This window comes from Macrobrachium nipponense, chromosome 5, assembly GCF_015104395.2.
Source record: "Macrobrachium nipponense isolate FS-2020 chromosome 5, ASM1510439v2, whole genome shotgun sequence".
Taxonomy (NCBI): domain Eukaryota; kingdom Metazoa; phylum Arthropoda; class Malacostraca; order Decapoda; family Palaemonidae; genus Macrobrachium; species Macrobrachium nipponense.
Window position 1 is genome coordinate 78923949 of NC_061107.1, and position 18726 is coordinate 78942674.

At 38.3% G+C, this 18726-nt stretch overlaps 1 protein-coding gene across 4 annotated transcripts in view; it reads right to left on the minus strand.

The window, feature by feature from the left end:
• Positions 1-18726, minus strand: part of LOC135215445 (uncharacterized) — a 63276-nt gene that overhangs the window by 23312 nt on the left and 21238 nt on the right. For all 4 annotated transcript variants that reach the window (XM_064250115.1, XM_064250116.1, XM_064250114.1 and 1 more), the window contains exons 4-5: positions 6277-6367; positions 4955-5165 (exon numbers count right to left, since the gene is read on the minus strand). In XM_064250115.1, coding sequence (XP_064106185.1) covers positions 4972-5165; positions 6277-6367 — 285 coding nt within the window. In that variant the 3' untranslated portion in view covers positions 4955-4971. The remainder of the gene's footprint in view (positions 1-4954; positions 5166-6276; positions 6368-18726) is intronic.

Below are 18726 nucleotides of genomic sequence, written 5' to 3' on the forward strand. Positions count from 1 at the left end.
CCATCGAAATCATTTTCTTGGGTTTTTTCTTATCACCTGCTTTGTCTTTAACTTTGGGACCCAAGGTTAATAATAAAATAGACAAAATAACACGAAAAATAGGCACACATACAACGAACTAAACAACGACGTGTTAACGATGCAGCACCAACAAACAAACAGACTGAACGCCATTTATCGGTCGCCTATACAACTATCACTCAACGCAAAATCGTATCTCAAATATTTCGTTGTCAAAGCATATATTTTCGCAAATTTTCTGTTGTATCTCAAAACATTTGTATATTAGGGCAATCGTATGTCAAGGTTCCAGTGTATTCTAAATACAATAATTATTCCATTTCTCTCTTTTAAATACTGTAAGGACAACTCTCTCTCTCCACAAGATACTTGTCATACATTTGGTGTTTCTATTTCTTCCTTTTATCTCTCTCGCTCTCAGCAAAAGAATTGATAGACAGACAAACATAATTGCACAGTCCTCTCTTTCTCTCTTCTCTGGAGAAATATATGTATTTATGGGAGGGGAAAAAAGTTGCCTGCAGACGTTCATTTCAATCTTTTGAAACCGTAAAGTTATATTCTCTCTCTCTCTCTCTCTCTCTCTGTGCTATTGGCTGTTTATATATTTCTAATGGTAAAATGTTTAAGATGAATTTTTAAAAAAACTTTTTTTATCGACGTTAGCCCTTAAACGCCGAAGGGGTATAATAAAAATTGTCTCCTGTATGCCGAGGGGGTCTCGGAGTGAGCGCCGAAGCGGAAAAAATATTTTTTCAAAAAATCACAGCGCACATAGTTTTCAAGATTAAGAGTTCATTTTTGGCTCCTTTTTTTTGTCATTGCCTGAAGTTTAGTATGCAACCATCAGAAATGAAAAAAAAGTTTAGTATGCACCCATCAGAAATGAAAAAAAAAAATATATATAAATAATAAGATATATTATAGCACGAAAACGAAATTTCATATATAATTTATTCAAATCGCGCTGTGAGCAAAACGGTTAAAGCTAACGAGTTAATTTTTTTTCCGTTGTATTGTACACTAAATTGCGATTACTTAGTATATAACACATTGTAAAACGATCAAAGCAACACAGAGAAAATATTATCACAAAATGATGCATGAATTCGTAATGAGCGGACGTAAAAACTAAGTAATTCTCCATAAACCTTAATATATTGTTCTAGAGACTTCCAATTTGTTTCAAAATGAAGATAAATGATTGAATATTACTATACTGTAAGAGCTTTAGCTTACAATTGCAGTTTTTGACCATTTTGGAAGAGTTAAAGTTGACAGAATGTTGAATTTTTGTATATTTTTTTTTATATGCAAATATTTCAAACATGAAATAGCGCACATTTTCATATATAAAACTCTATGAAACGCCTAATATGAAACGGAGCAAATATTCTGAGAATGCGACATACGCATTTCGGAGATTTGCGGCGGAGAATCCGTGCGCGGAGGGAAGGAAATTTTTTTTTTTTTTTTTTTTAAATTCACCATTAATCAAAATATTGTGCTACAGACTTCGAATTTGTTTCAAAATGAGGATAAAGGACTGAATATTACTAGACTGTAAGAGTTTTAGCTTACAATTGCGTTTTTCGACCATTTTGGTAGTCAAAGTTGACCGAACGTGTTTTTTTTTCTATTTATTGTGATTTATATGAAAATATTTCAAAAATGAGAGAAGCTACAACCTTCAATTATTTTTTGCTGTATTTTACATGAAACTGCGCACATTTTCATTTATAAAACTTTATGTAACAGCTAATTTAAAATGGTGCAAACATTACGACAATCGCACGTATGATTTTTTCGGAAGTTTTCCGCGCGGACGTAAGGAAAATGTTTTTTTTTTATCATAAATTCACCATAAATCGAAATATTGTGCTAGAGACTTCCAATTTGTTGCAAAATGAAGGTAAATGATAGAATATTACTAGAATATAAGAGTTTTAGCTTACAATTGTGTTTTTCGACCTTTTCGGTAGTCAAAGTTGACCGAAGGTTGAAATTTTGGCCCTTACCGTTATTTATATGAAAATATTTCATACCAATAAAAGCTACAATCATGAGTATTTTTTGTTGTATTCTACATGAAATTGCGCACATTTTCATATATAATACCCCATGTAACGGCTAATTTAAAATGGTGTAAAAATTATGTCAATGTGACTAAATAATTTCTGAGATGTGTCACTGATACGCTTTAGTGCGATAAGAAAGAAATTCGCGCTTGCGCGCCTGCGTAACGATTGTAAACAAAACAACACCTTGATCCGTGAACTCCCAGCATCCCCCAGGGCGCGATTCAAAAGTTTTCGGCTGGTACGTCCAATCGGCGTTAGAGGGTTAACACTAATAAAAATGTAAGTAAATTATTTAAATTAAATATAAATACAAGGAAAATTGTATTAGGGTAGTAATTCATTGCATTACTTGAATTTCCAAGTTCCAATTACACAACATCCTCAGAAATGCTGTTCCACAATCCAACAGTGTGAGGAACAGTCTAATAGAGGACCTCTGCAACTCAGAAGTTTGACAGTGTGGCACATTGACTGCATAATGGTGCTATTGTTCAGCAAATCTGGTTGCTCTCGGCAGGAAAAGGGGATCAGGGATCAGTTGTGAATATAAAAGATCTCCTAAAATACAACCTGGGAGAACCAAGTCATAACTGCTAATTTTAGGAAACAAACCTCCAATCACAAACCACTATCTAAAAGAGGTAAATCTCTCACAGAAGGAGACATCCATACCAGAGAATAGTATCCTAGTAAAGGAAGGGCAAACGACCTAAAGCAGGTTGCATTGATTTTATCACCGTTATAAATATATGAAGCCTTACGAACAATACCCAAATAAGAAGTCATTTTCAAATACTGCCTAACACCCAATTCTTTGTACTTCAGTACGAACCCGTTCATCTAAACAGCAAAAAGGTTGCTAAACTGCTAAGCAAGTTCCACAAAACAATACTATCTGGGAAACAAAGAATAGGATAAATACAGATAAAATTTTTTTAGAAAAAAAGTAAAAACACCTCAGACTTTGAACTTAATCCATTCCAGAAGGCTGGTCGAAATGAGATTTGTTCAAAATATGAAACTAATATCCCCATAAGAAATAAAGGGAATCAAGATAATTAATTCCAGCTGACCCAAAAAGTCCCCCCTTTTCAATTTTTTTTCTATTAATAATCTGTTCAAAAGTTAAATTAAGAGTGTAAAGTAAGCACGTTATATGAAAAAAAAAAAAAAAAAAAAAAAAAAAAAAAAAAAAAAAAAAAAGTTTCCACGTACGATATATGAACTGTTTGGTGAAAATGGTGTGCTGCTGGCTGGGACAGAGGGAGGAGAGATGGGAACCCTTTGAGGAAACAGCAGAATTTAAAATAATCATGAGGATTTTGCAAACATATAAGTATTAAGTAAAGAAAGCAAGAAAGAAAAGGAAAGAGAAATTAAATAACTTTTCACACGGAAGTATTAAATAACTTTTCACACGGAAGTCGTTTAAACAAACAATAAAGGCACTAACAAGCTGAATGCAGTGCCAATGTGTTTATCATGGAGCCAGTACTTTTACAATCCTAAAGTCATAAAAAGCAATTGTCACTTGATAGGTATTTTACTGCAACAAAAAGCGATTTGGGCAAATCAACTGGGAGACAGAAACGGGCTAATAATCATCCTAGCCCAGCTGGTAAGTCACAGGGAAGCAGACCTATCTTCCCCCTATAACCACCACCATCCCTTCCTTCACTTCTCTCTACATTCTCACTCAGTGTCCCGAACACTGGCTCAAGTAAGACTTATTTTTTATTATACTAATTTTTTTTATTGTTTTCGTTTTATCACATTAAATTTATTGTGAAATAAGTTTTTTTTTATGTGAATTGGTACTGCTTCTACTTACATATAGTAGTAAAGATTTTACTGTCTCTTCTCCTTACCTCAACAATATCACGACACCTGATAACTTAAAATCATTCATTCATATTCTACAAAAATATAAACGTTCCCTCTCTCTATCTTAAGTTATCCGTGTATTACCTCAATGACATACGATTTTTTTCATTGTTTATGCTAAACTTTATTGTGGAAAGCTTTATTCTTTCATTTCCAATTCTGTTGAATTTGGTTCTCATTAAACTATACCATCTCACTTAGCACACTGAACAGTGGTTCAATTAAGGCTTTTATTTCTTTATTGTTTCTGTAGTGCATTTGATTGTTTTCACTTTTATCATTTTTAAATTTGTTTTCACATTTTATCATTATGTTAAATTATTGTGGAATTCCCCTTTTTTATAATTGTTATTGCCTTTACATACATGCAATAATATTTTAACTTGCTCTTCTCTCCTCAATATCAACACTAGCTCGTTCAGATTCGAGTTAACTGCATGTGACGTCACCGCATGATTTTGTACATCTTTCAAGTTAAATTTTATATTGAAAAATTTTATTCTTTTATTTATTTTGTTGAATATGGTTATCATTAATATATATATTTTAAAAGGAAAAAGATGTTAATACAGTTTTTGTTGTAGGACACAGTAGGCCTTCCAATACAAGTATAACCAAGGTAATTGTCCAGTTCTAAGTACAAGTATTTGTTCGACAAACGATACAAATTTTCTTGAAAAAACGTTTGACAAACTAAGTACTACTGTCCTTACTGAATAGCAAGGATAAAAGGTAAGGAAAAATAAATTAAGGCAGTAAAGCAAAATGAAATTTCATATGAATTTAAATATAGCAATATAAATAATAAAAATATCTAACACTTAAAATAAAACACATTAATAAAAATCACCCATATTTTAAAAAAACTGAAAACCAACAAGTTTCTAATATATAAAATTTATCATGCTTCTCTATAGATGCTTAAAATGAAAAACCAAATATATAATTGGTCAAATAAAATACTGTACCTCTCTCTTCAGCACATTCATTTCAGAGTGTTTGAGTACTGAGTTTTATGCGATTCATATATTGACACTTCCATGAGAGACCCTCGCAAAGATGTAACTTGACGGGGAGAATTAGCGACAGATTTCAAATCTCTCTGAATTTTATCAATTCTCTTTGGAGATGAACCCTCAGTTTCATCACCAACACATGCCTTTGGTACTTTAACACGACCTACAAACAAAAGTAACACGTAAGACAAATACTAAAATATTTTGTCATCATATACTTAAATAAATGAATAATCATATTTGCAATCAGTTTTTTATTTAACAATATTTTAGGTATCTGTATTAAACAAACCATTACCTTAAAATACAGTGCTAGGCCTTTGGCCAAAACTGTATATGCCAAATTTTATCACCCTGCTTACATTATATTTCAGCAACGACCATAACAAACACCTTGTAGTCCATTTAGCAACACCCTTTCCCATTTTCTCTTATTCAGCCACAATACTATTAAACAATGAAGAGGAATAATATAGATCTTTTTATTGCACTCTCAAAGTAATCAAAGCTCTTAAAATTGCAGTTAGAATAGGGATCAGTTTTAATCTCTCCATATTCCACTATCCTTATGGAACCTAAGCTAAGAGGTGCAGTGCCATGAAAGCATGAAATTATCATATCACTTTTAATCTGTTATTTGACTGATGGAAATTATCAAAGTCCATAAACTACACATATTGCATGGACAGTATATACAGCAGGCTTAATTATCTAGCATCTATGAGATGCAATTGGTATTCAAAAACAGACAAATGAATAAGGGAATGGTGGTACTCCTCACATGCTACATGCTTCATGCTGCTGGCTACTGTAAGCAATCTATGTTGATAAAAATTACTAACATCTTAATTTTTTTTTTCATAAAATACAATGTTATAATTCCACAATTCAACTGCCTACAGATCTCCAACACAACCATAACCAACATTTCGTCACTTATTCTTAAAATAATCCCTATATACATTGAACCAGTTCATAAACTCCTATACATCAACCTCATTTACTTGAAGCATTTTGTCACTTATTTTTTATAATAATCCAGAAGAACTCGAACAATTACATCTTATCACTGTTAAGAATATATAAAAGGATTACACACCATGTGGGTATATATATCAGTTCAATCTTACACATGCATCACCATATTAGTTAATTAAGTATTCAATTAGCAACGACAAAAATCACAATTAACTTGTGAATCAAATCAATTATGCCAACATCTCAGTATTAGCCATGCATTTTTATTTACTTATAGAATAAGAAATGACCATCACCTTTATGTTTGATGACATATGCTGGCTGTGTCCTCGATGCTATTTCCTGACAACGTCTTTGTCGCTCATTCTCTTTATTCTCGGCATCATCCTACCAAAAATAATTACATGAAAATTAGTAAATGGTACCTTCAGCAATAAGATTCACTGATCACAGTCAAGGCTTGGATACTTTTGGAATGCATACTCTATGACTTTCAATATTTTTCTTTATATTAGCAGGCAGACCTTCATTTACTGAAACTTTACAATCCAGCCATAAATAATGCTTCATATTTTTAGCGTATATGTAAATGAAAACATAAAATTGAAAAACTATTTTCCTCATTTATAGTACTAACCCATTACTTTACAACAGACTTGTGTCCACACACACTTCACACACTCCACAAAAGAAGAGTACCCTCCAGTTCCAGCTGAAATTCCACTCTTTGGGGCTTCACTGGCTCTAAATTGGCAGGTTAAATTATTTTGTCTGTTTGAACCACCTAGGAGGTACAGAGGGGTTGGATGGGGCAATTCACATACATTAATAGATTGGTTTATAAACAAATATATTCCTTTTAAAAAATTATTACAACAAACATGATATTGTCATGATACAATAAAGTTTTATACATACTTACCTGGCAGATATATACAATTAAATGGCCCACCCAGCCTCCCCTCAGGAGACAGGTGGAAGAGAAAATCTGATAGAAAATGGGAATGGTTCCTATTCCTGCCACCCAGCGGCAGCGCAGTAGATCACCTGACCTACCTGTAGCGTGTGCCGCGAAATTCGAATTTCTGTCGGGGACGACGGAGTCTATAGCTAAGTATATATCTGCCAGGTAAGTATGTATAAAACTTTATTGTATCATGACAATATCATTTTTATACATTCAACTTCCCTGGCAGATGTATACTTAGCTGATTGGCACCTTTGGCGGAGGGTAAGAGACAGCTAAGTACTGAATAGACAGGAAAACAACATAAGTTGTAGGTAACAAAAATATAAGAAACCTTGGTTCCTACCTGTGTCGGCGAAAGACTTCATGGCTACTGCCTAGGAGCTTACATCGCCTCAAAAGCCTCAGCGAGGTAGTGACCTCATGCTAAGAGTTCTTGATGGTCTGTCAATGGGGTCTTATCCACTTACTTGACAGAACCTAAGGATCTTTGTCAATGGGGTCCTATCCACTTACATGACAAAACACCTTGCCATATGGCATCATCAAGGAGCATAACACCGATCCCGATCACCTGATCCTAATACCAGGGTTAGTACTACGATTGAAAGGAGTTATCCCCCCAACATCCTTTCAAACTACCATAAAAAACTCAAAACCAAACAATTTTTTAGTTATAAACAATATTATTTAAGGATCAGTACCAGCTCCCTGTCCCAGCACGGTATCCGCTGATACATAAGGTCCAAGAGAAAAGCAATTTTCATAAGTCACTCTGACGTCTTTTAACCCTTAAACGCCGAAGCGGTAAAAAAAAATGTCTCCCGTGTGCCGGAAGTGTTTCAGAGTGAGCGCGGAAGCGGAAAAAATATTTTTTTCAAAAAATCACAGAGCGCTTAGTTTTCAAGATTAAGAGTTCATTTTTGGCTCCTTTTTTTGTCATTGGCTGAAGTTTAGAATGCAACCATCAGAAATGAAAAAAATTATCATTATCATATATAAATAATGCAATATATGATAGCGCAAAAACGAAATTTCATATATAATTGTATTCAAATCGCGCTGTGCGCAAAACGGTTAAAGGTAAAGAGTTACTTTTTTTTTCGTTGTAATGTACACTAAATTGCGATCATTTTTGGTATATAACACATTGTAAAACGATAAAAGCAACAGAGAGAAAATATTATCACAAAATAATGCATGAATTCGTAACGCACGGACGTAAACAAATATTTTTTTCAAATATTCACCATAAATCTAAATATTGTCCTAGAGACTTCCAATTTCTTTCAAAATGAAGACAAATGATTTAATATTTCTATACTGTAAGAATATTAGCTTACAAATGCAGTTTTCGACCATATCTGACTAGGTAAAGTTGACCGAATGTCGAATTTTTTATATATATATTTTTTTATATGCAATTATTTCGGAAATAAGAAAAGCTACAACCTTAAATATTTTTTAGTTTATTTTACATGAAATTGCGCACATTTTCATATATAAAACTTTATGAAATGCCTAATAAGAAACGGAGCAAATATTCCGAGAATGGAACGTACGCATTTCGGAGATTTGTGGCGGAGAATCCGAGCGCGGAGGGAAGGAAAGATTTTTTTTTAAATTTCACTATAAATCTAAATATTGTGCTAGAGACTTCGAATTTGTTTCAAGATGAAGATAAATGACTGAATATTACTAGACTGTAAGAGTTTTAGCTTACAATTGCATTTTTTGACCATTTCGGTAGAGTCAAAGTTGACCGAACGTGGTTTTTTTTCTATTTATCGTGATTTATATGCAAATATTACAAAAATGAGAAAAGCTACAACCTTCAATTATTTTTTGTTGTATTCTACATGAAATTGCGCACATTTACATATATAAAACTTTATGTAACGGCTAATTTAAAATGGTGCAAACATTACCACAATCGCACGTATGATTTTTTCGGAAGAGTTACTGCGCGGACGTAAAGAAAATCTTATTTTTTTCATAAATTCACCATAAATCGAAATATTGTGCTAGAGACTTCCAATTTGTTGCAAACTGAAGGTAAATGCTTGAATATTACTAGAATATAAGCGGTTTAGCTTACAATTGCGTTTTTCGACCATTTCGGTAGAGTCCAAGTTGACCGAAGGTTGAAAATTTGTCACTTATCATTTTTAATATGAAAATATTTCAAAATTGATAAAAGCTACAAACATGGGTTGTTTTTAGTTGTATTGTGCATGAAATTGCGCACATTTTCATATATAAAACTTTATGTAACGGCTAATTTAAAATGGTGCAAACATTACCACAATCGCATGTATGATTTTTTCGGAAGAGTTACCGCGCAGACGTAAGGAAAAAGTTTTTTCATAAATTCACCATAAATCAAAATATTGAGCTAGAGACTTCCAATTAGTTGCAAAATTAAGTTAAATGATTGAATATTACTAAAATATTAGAGTTTTAGCTTACAATTGCGTTTTTCGACCATTTCGGTAGAGTCAAAGTTGACCGAAGGTTGAAATTTTGGCACTTATCGTTATTTATATGAAAATATCTCAAAATTGATAAAAGCTACAATCATGAGTATTTTTTTGTTGTATTCTTCATAAAAATGCGCACATTTTCATATATAATACTCCATGTAACGGCTAATTTAAAATGGTACAAAATTATGTCAAAGTGACGAAATAATTTCCGAGATGTGTCACAGATACTTTTTAGTGCGGCAAGAAAGAAATTCGCACTTGCGCGCCTGCGTAAAGATTGTAAACAAAACAACACCTTGATCCGTGAACTCCCAGCATCCCCCAAGGCGCATGATTCAAGAGTTTTTGGCTGGTAGGCCTAAAAGTATTTTTCTTCGAATTTTTAAAAAAACTTTTGTATGTCGACGTAAAATACGTCCAGTCAGCACCCGAGAGACAAAAAATGTCGACGTAAAATACGTCCAGTCGGCGTTTAAGGGTTAAGTAGTGGGAGGCAAATACCGAGTTGCATCTCCAATATGTTGCTGCTAATATGTCTTTCATTGACATATTTCTATTAAAGGCTAGGGAAGTTGCAATTGCACGGACTTCGTGTGCTCTAACCCTAAGCAGCTTAAATGCTTTCTCCTGGCATTTCATGTGAGCCTCCGTTATCACATTTCTCACGAAGAACGCTAATGCATTCTTCGACATTTGCTTCTTCGGGTTCCTCACTGCGCACCATAGGCTCTGACTGCAACCCTGAAGTTGACTCTTTCTTTTCAGATAGAACTTCAGTGCTCTGACTGGACAGAGAGACCTTTCTGCTTCTCCACCTACAAGAGGAGAGAGTCCCTTGACCTCAAAACTTCTGGGCCAAGGTTTAGAAGCGTTCTCATTCTTTGCCAGAAACAGAGGTTGGAAAGAGACAACAGCAGAATCTCCTTTAAAACCTACCCGAGAATCCAATGCATGTATCTCACTGACCCTCTTGGCAGTCGCGAGGGCCAAGAGAAAAATGCACTTCCTCAAGAGATCTCTAAAAGATGCTTTATTCGGCGGTTCGAACGTATCCGAAGAGAGAAACTGGAGGACCACATCGAGATTCCAACTTGGTGTGAGAGAGGACTTAGTCTTTGTGGTTCCAAAGGATCGTATCAGATCATGGAGATCCTTGTTGTCCTCTATGCTCAGGCCCCTGTTTCTGAATACAGCCGAGAGCATGCTCCTATATCCTTTTATGGTTGAAACAGGTAAGCGTGATTCCTCTCTGAGGAAGAGAAGGAAATCAGCAATCTCGGTCACAGAGGTATTGGAAGAGGACAGCATCTTTGACCTACACCATCTAAGGAAGACTTCCCACTTCGATTGATAAACCCGCAGAGTAGAGGATCTGCGGGCTCTGGTGATCGCGCTCGCAGCTTTTCGAGAAAAGCCTCTCGCTCTGACAAGTCTTTCGATAGTCAAAAGGCAGTCAGGAAGAGAGCGTGGATGTTTACGTGATACCTCACGAAGTGGGGTTGTTTGAGCAGATCTGTCCTCATGGGAAGAGATCTGAGGAAGTCCACCGTCCATTCCAGTACCTCTGTGAACCATTCTCGAGCGGGCCAAAATGGGGCGATGAGTGTCAGTTTCGTCGCCTCCGAGGAACGGAACTTCCTTAACACTTCCCCCAGAATCTTGAATGGGGGAAAAGCGTAGGCATCTATGCCCGACCAGTCCATGAGATGGGCATCTATTGCTATTGCTCTGGGATCTTCGACTATGGAGCAAAAGTTTTCCATCCTTCTGGAGAGGAACGTGGCGAACAGGTCTATCTGAGGCTTCCCCCAGAGGGACCATAGCTTTCGGCAGACTTCGGAGTGGAGGGTCCACTCTGTTGGAAGGACCTGGTTCTTCCCGCAGAGTCTGTCTGCTCTGACATTTTTGGTTCCTTGTACAAACCTCGTCAACAGTACAATGCCTCGTTCCTCTGCCCATATCAAGAGGTCTCTCGCTATCTTGTATAGTGTGAGCGAGTGAGTCCCCCCGTTTTCGGATATAAGCCAGAGCCGCGGTATTGTCCGAATTTACCTGGACTACCACGCCTCTGACCTCCGACTCGAAGTTCTTCAAGGCTAGATGAACTGCCATAAGTTCCTTTACATTTATATGCCAGGACACCTGTTCTCCTGTCCAGGTTCCTGACACTTCCTTCTTTCCTAGTGTTGCTCCCCATCCCGTTTCTGAGGCGTCGGAAAACAACACTAGGAGAGGGTTCCGAATCGCAAGGGATATACCTTCGTTCTTTTGAAGCGGGGTTAACCACCACCTCAGGTGTAATTTTATTTCTTGTAGAATGGGAAACTGATCCGAAAGTTCCCCTTTCTTTCGGTCCCACATTCTTTGCAGGTAAAACTGCAGAGGTCTCAGATTGAGCCTCCCTAGGGAAACGAACTGCTCCAGCGACGAAAGGGTGCCCAGAAGACTTAACCATTCCCTCGCTGAGCTTCTTTCTTTCCCTAAGAAGGTTGATACTTTCTCCAAGCCTCGAGCAATTCTGTCTTGCGATGGAAATGCTCGAAAACCCGGAGAATCCATCTGAATCCCCAGATAGACAATGTCCTGGCTAGGGATCATCTGCGACTTCTCGAGGTTCACGAGCAGTCCGAGCGAGCGAACGAGATTCAAAGTCGTTTCCAAGTCCTCCAAACATTGTTGTTTTGATTTGGCCCTTATTAGCCAGTCGTCCAGATAGAGGGATATGTTCACCCCCTCCAGATGAAGCCATCGTGCTACGTTCCTCATCAGGCTGGTGAACACTTGACGAGCCATAGACAGGCCGAAGCACATAGCCCTAAATTGAAAGACCCTTCCCTGCATCATGAAACGTAGATATTTCCTCGATGACGGATGCAGAGGGATGTGAAAATATGCGTCTTGTAGATCCAAGGAGGCCATCCAATCTCCTGGACGCAGAGCCGCAAGAACCGAGTTGGAGGTTTCCATAGAGAACTTCTGTTTCTCTACGAATTGGTTCAGTGCGCTCACATCCAGGACAGGTCTCCACCCTCCCAAGGCTTTTGGTACGAGGAACAGTCGATTGTAAAAGCCCTGAGTGTGTGGATCCTGTACTAATTCTATGACCTCCTTGTCCAACATTTGTTCTACTAGTTGAAGAAGGGTCTTCCTCTTGACAGGGTCCGTGTACTTCGCTGACAGTTCCCTTGGAGTAGACGTCAAGGGAGGCCTGTCTCTGAAGGGGATGAGATACCCTCTCCTCACTATTGAGAGGGACCAGTTGTCCGCCCCTCTCGACGCCCATTCTTCTGCAAAGGTCAGAAGTCTGGCGCCTACTGGTGTTTGGAGGACTTGGAGTTCACTTGTTTTTCTTGGTAGGTCTAAAGGCAGAAGACCTACCTCTCCTTTCTGCTACTCTCTTCCGAAAGGAGGGCCGAGAAGACGAACTCCCTCGAAAGGGCGGCTTAGGGTTCTGTGTCTCCTTCTTCGTGGCAGGAACAGCTGTCCTCGGCCTTTTGGTTGACTGTACCAGCAGATCTTGTGTCGCCTTCTCAGTAAGTGAGTGAGAAATGTCTCTCACTAACTGAGAAGGAAAAAGCTGGTTAGACAGAGGAGCGTACAGAAGGGACGACCTCTGTACCGGAGAGACAGCTTTTGTAAGAAAAGAACTGAATACAGTTCTCTTCTTAAGTATTCCCGCCCCGAAAAGGGAGGCCACTTCCCCCAATCCGTCTTGCACTGCCTTGTCCATACAAGCCAAAATACTATTAAGGACATCGGGGCTCAGGCGTTCATTGTCTTGTGTCCTCTTGGCCATCACCCCAAGGGACCAGTCCAGAAAGTTGAAAACTTCCACGACATGGAACAATCCCTTGGGGAGATGGTCCATTTCAGACATTCCCCAAGTTGTCTCTTGGCTGAAGATAGAGACTGTCTCCTCGACGCGTCCACCAGCGTTGAAAAATCTGCCTCTGCAGAAGCTGGGAGGGCGAGTCCCATTGCTTCGCCTGTCTCATAGCAGATACCCCTCCTCCCAGAAAGTCTGGAGGGAGGGCAGGTAAAGACAGTCTTTCCCGCCTCCTTCCTGGAGTTAAGCCAATTTCCAAAAGACTGCAAAGCCTTCTTCATGGAAATTGTCGGCCGCATCTTCAAGAAGGAGGACGACTTTGAGGTCTTCGTGCTCGTGAACAGCGACCGAGGAGACGGAGGAGCGGCAGGACTCAAAGAATCTCCAAATTCTTGGAGCAAAAGCGCCGCCAACGCTTTGTATTTTGATCTTCGGTGTCAGAGACATCTTCCAATACAAGTTCCACCGGAGAATCATTATCAGCCGAGGGAGAATGTCTCTTCTTGCAAGGTGAAGGGCTCTTCGCAGGATCAGCTCCCTCCCGACAAGGGCAACGGCCGCCTGTGCGACATCTTGCGTCCCTGTCCGGCGAATGCTGATCCTGAGAAAAAACCCGATCATCATCTAAGTCTTCCTGACAAGAATGACGGCCGCCTGTGCGACGTCTTGCATTCTTATCAGGAGACAGCTGTACTTGCGACAAGCTTCCACCAGAAACGGACATATCGTGAACAGGACGACAGCCGCCTGTGCGACATCTTTCGTCTCTGTCCAGAGAAATCCGTTCATGGTCCAAATCATAAAGAGATGCTTCCTGGTTGATTTCTCCGTATGGTTCTCTTGAAGAAAATCTTGGCGCTTGGTGCTTATCAGTTGCTGAAAGTCTGGTTCGTTCCATGCGCTTGGACGTATCTGTCCGTCTCGGACAGTGTCGTCTATCCGAGCTGTCCACATATGGAACTTGGCGCCTGGCTGGTGTCGTTCCAGTACGACACTTCTGCCTGTCCTTCTTGTCCGCTTCTGGCGCCTGGCGCCCGGACGGAGTTGCCTGCGCACGACGTTTTGTCATGTCCAGGCTGTCCGCCTTGTTCAGGTTGTCCATAAAAGGCACACGGCGCTTGGTCATAGTTGTCCGCATAGGACAAATCTGCCTGTCCGGGCTGTCCGCGTCCGGCGGATGGTGTCTGGTTGGCGCCGTCCGCGTAGGACACTTTTTCCTGTCCGAGTCGTCCAATTCTGGCGCCGAGCGCCTGGATGGTTCTGTCCGACTCGGACACTTCTTCATTATCCGTATCTGGCGTCCCAAGCCTATGAGTTTCCGTCCGTCTTTCCTTAATCATCTCTGTTTTCGGACGAGGAGTAGAGGAGAGGAGTCTGGAGTCCAGAACGCCCGTCAGACGAGATCTCTTAACCCTTAAACGCCGAAGCGGTAAAAAAAAAAATTGTCTCCCGTGTGCAGGAGGTGTTTCGGAGTGAGCGCGGAAGTGGAAAAAATATTTTTTTCAAAAAAACACAGCGTGCTTAGTTTTCAAGATTAAGAGTTCATTTTTGGCTCCTTTTTTTGTCATTGGCTGAAGTTTAGTATGCAACCATCAGAAATGAAAAAAAAAATTATCATTATCATATATAAATAATGCGATATATGATAGCGCAAAAACAAAATTTCATATAAAATTGTATTCAAATCGCGCTGTGCGCAAAACGGTTAAAGGTAATAAGTTACTTTTTTTCGTTGTAATGTACACTAAATTGCAATCATTTTGGTATATAACACATTGTAAAACGATAAAAGCAACACAGAGAAAATATTATCACAAAATGATGCTTGAATTCGTAACGCGCGGACGTAAAAAAATATATTTTTTTAAAATTCACCATAAATCTAAATATTGTTATAGAGACTTCGAATTTGTTTCAAGATAAAGTTTAATGAAGGAATATTACGATACTGTAAGAGTTTTAGCTTACAATTGCATTTTATTCTACATGAAATTGCGCACATTTTCATATATAAAACTATGAAATGCCTAATGTGAAACGGAGCAAATTTTCCGAGAATGCGATGTACGCATTTCGGAGATTTATGGCGGAGAATCCGCGCTCGGAGGGAAGGAAAGTTTTTTTCATAAATTCACCATAAATCAAAATATTGTGCTAGAGACTTCCAATTTGTTGCGAAATGAAGGTAAATGATTGAATATTACTAAAATATAAGTTTTAGCTTACAATTGTGTTTTTCGACAATTTCGGTAAAGTCAAAGTTGACCGAACATGGTTTTTTCTTCTATTTATCATGATTTAAATGCAAATATTTCAAAAATGAGAAAAGCTACAACCTTCAATTATTTTTCATTGTATTCTACATGAAATTGCGCACATTTTCATATATAAAACTGTATGTAACGGCTAATTTAAAATGGTGCAAACATTACCACAATCGCACGTATGATTTTTTCGGAAGAGTTACAGTGCGGATGTAAGGAAAATGTTATTTTTTTCATAAATTCACCATAAATCGAAATGTTGTTCTAGAGACTTCCAATTTGTTACAAAATGAAGTTAAATGATTGTATATTACTAGAATATAAGAGTTTTAGCTTACAATTGCGTTTTTCGACCATTTCGGTAGAGTCAAAATTGACCGAAGGTTGAAAATTTGTCACTTATCATTATTTATATGAAAATATTTCAAAACCATGGGTTGTTTTTAGTTGTATTGTGCATGAAATTGCGCACATTTTCACATATAAAACTTTATGTAACGGCTAATTTTAAAATGGTGCAAACATTACCACAATTGCATGTATGATTTTTTTCGGAAGAGTTACCGCGCGGACGTAAGGAAAAAGTTTTTTCATAAATTCACCATAAATCAAAATATTGTGCTAGAGACTTCCAATTTGTTGCAAAATTAAGGTAAATAGTTGAATATTACTAAAATATAAGCGTTTTAGCTTACAATTGCGTTTTCGACCATTTCGGTAGAGTCAAAGTTGACCGAAGGTTGAAATTTTGGCACTTATCGTTATTTATATGGTAATATTTCAAAACTGATAAAAGCTACAATCATGAGTATTTTTTTGTTGTATTTTAAATGAAATTGAGCACATTTTCATATATAATACTTCAGGTAACGGATAATTTAAAACGGTGCAAAAATTATGTCAAAGTGACGAAATAATTTTTTAGATGTGTCACTGATACTTTTTAGTGCGATAAGAAAGAAATTCGCGCTTGCGCGCCTGCGTAACGATTGTAAACAAAACAACGCCTTGATCTGTAAACTCCCAGCATCCCCCAAGGCGCGTGATTCAAAAGTTTTCGGCTGGTAGGCCTATAAGTATTTTTCCGCGAATTTTTAAAAAAACTTTTTTGAGTCGACGTACATTACGTCCATTCGGCATATGGGAGACATTTTGACTCGACGTTTAATACGTCCATTCGGCGTTTAAGGGTTAACAGGAAGAAAATCGTCCTTTCTCCTCGGAAGATTTTTTCTCAATACTCCTACTAATGAGGATATCTGTTCCTGCATCTTAAGTAGGATGTCCGTCGCGGTTTCTTCCTTTTCTTTCCCAGGAATAGGAGAATGCACCCTGGAAGGCGTAGGAGATTGTGACATTGTCCTCTTGGCTCTTTTCCTCTCATAAGGAGAATCGTCCGGGAAACGTTCCGGGCTCGAGTCCAGCGTAGGAGCTTTCCAACTCCTCTTGATCGGACGCGACAGTTCGTCGGAAGTCTATCCACTTCTGCGAGGAGACGAATCGGATGACGAAAAGCACTCTTTTAGGATGCCTTTCCAATGGCGATCCTTGGCAGTCTGGGACGCTACAGATTCTGCTGAGGGGACGCCTGACCGGTGGGGATTCTCCGTAACCTCCGTACGACTGTCGACATTCCTTCTCCTCTGGGCCTGGGAGCTTGGAAGCGGTCTAGGTCTGGGAGCGAGACAGAGCCGATCAGACGCACCCTCCACTACACTGGGGACACTTACGTCACTTTCCACAGTCTTACCTTTAAGAGCTTGCATTTCAAGCTCCATCCTCCTTAATGCGGTCTTCAGATTTGCAATCTCCGCAGCAGAACTTGCAACATCTGCTACGGGAGAGGGTGAAACTGCATGAGAGGATGCAATTAATTGGGGGTTAGTTATACTAACTGGCTCGTTAGAGCGAGATCTACTCAAGCTTCTAGAGACAGCCTTTCTAACCCTATCTCTCTCTAGTTTCCTTAAATAAGAATCTAGACTCTTCCATCCTTCCTCATCCATATTCACATATTCATCACAAGTGTTATTTCTAGTGCATTCATACCCCCTACACCTCTTGCATACCTTGTGAGGATCTAACGAAACTTTCGGCAGCCTCACCAACCAACCCTCATTCACACATCTTCTAACTTCGCAGCTAGAATCAGACATTTTTTAAGCAAAATCCGAAGCAAAATCCAAAAAACGTTCAACAAAAGCGTATGCCAAACCACAGATCCAAATACGTCACCAAAAAGACAGTCCAGAAGATCAACGGCGATGAAATACAAAAATCAAGTCAGGAGGTAACAACAACGATGTTGTGGTCACCGGCGACAGAGAAAATCTGATAGAAAATGGGAAAAATGGGAATGGTTCCTATTCCTGCCACCCAGCGGCAGCGCGGTAGATCACCTGACCTACTTGTAGCGTGTGCCGCGAAATTCGAATTTCTGTCGGGGACGACGGAGCCTATAGCTAAGTATATATCTGCCAGGGAAGTTGAATGTATAAAACCATGACTTTACATAAGTATAGGAAAGCATATGAATGTTTTCCAGAAGCAACACTTAAAAATTACATCAACACCGCAGGCTAAAAACAAGAGGTTGAAATAGCCATGATTTTATGACCTGCAATCTACAATTAGGATGCTTGATTTTTGTATTACAATAGGTTCATGTGCTAGCTTGTCTGAAACAATTATAAAGGTCTAACAAAAATGTGCAAGGGGGTACAAACAGTTGGGACTACTATATCTAAAATATTTATCCCAAGAGATACAGCTCTGAATGGACACAAGACTTTCATTATCTCTTCTACAATAGAAAATATCAAATATCCCAAAACATTACGATTTGCCAAAAATCAGGGAATGGTCGTATCAGGATGACCTTTGAATATGTTGTAGACCTGCATGAGACGAATCTAACTTATTTAGTAACCCACAACGCTAGGAGAGCATCCGGGCGGTCTATGGATGTTACACCTTATCTTGTACAAAAAAATTTTTTTGCAATTAAATAATAGTAATGTCTTTATCAACTGAATGATATAGTAATATGTATATCTAAATTTAACATGATTTTATGAAATTTAAGGATACAATACATCAATGGTGTATTATAGTATGCTGGCACAAATTTATATGATGAAGTTCATTAACCCTTAAATGCCTAGCCGGTATTTCCTAAAGTGTCTCCCATAAGCTGAAAAAAA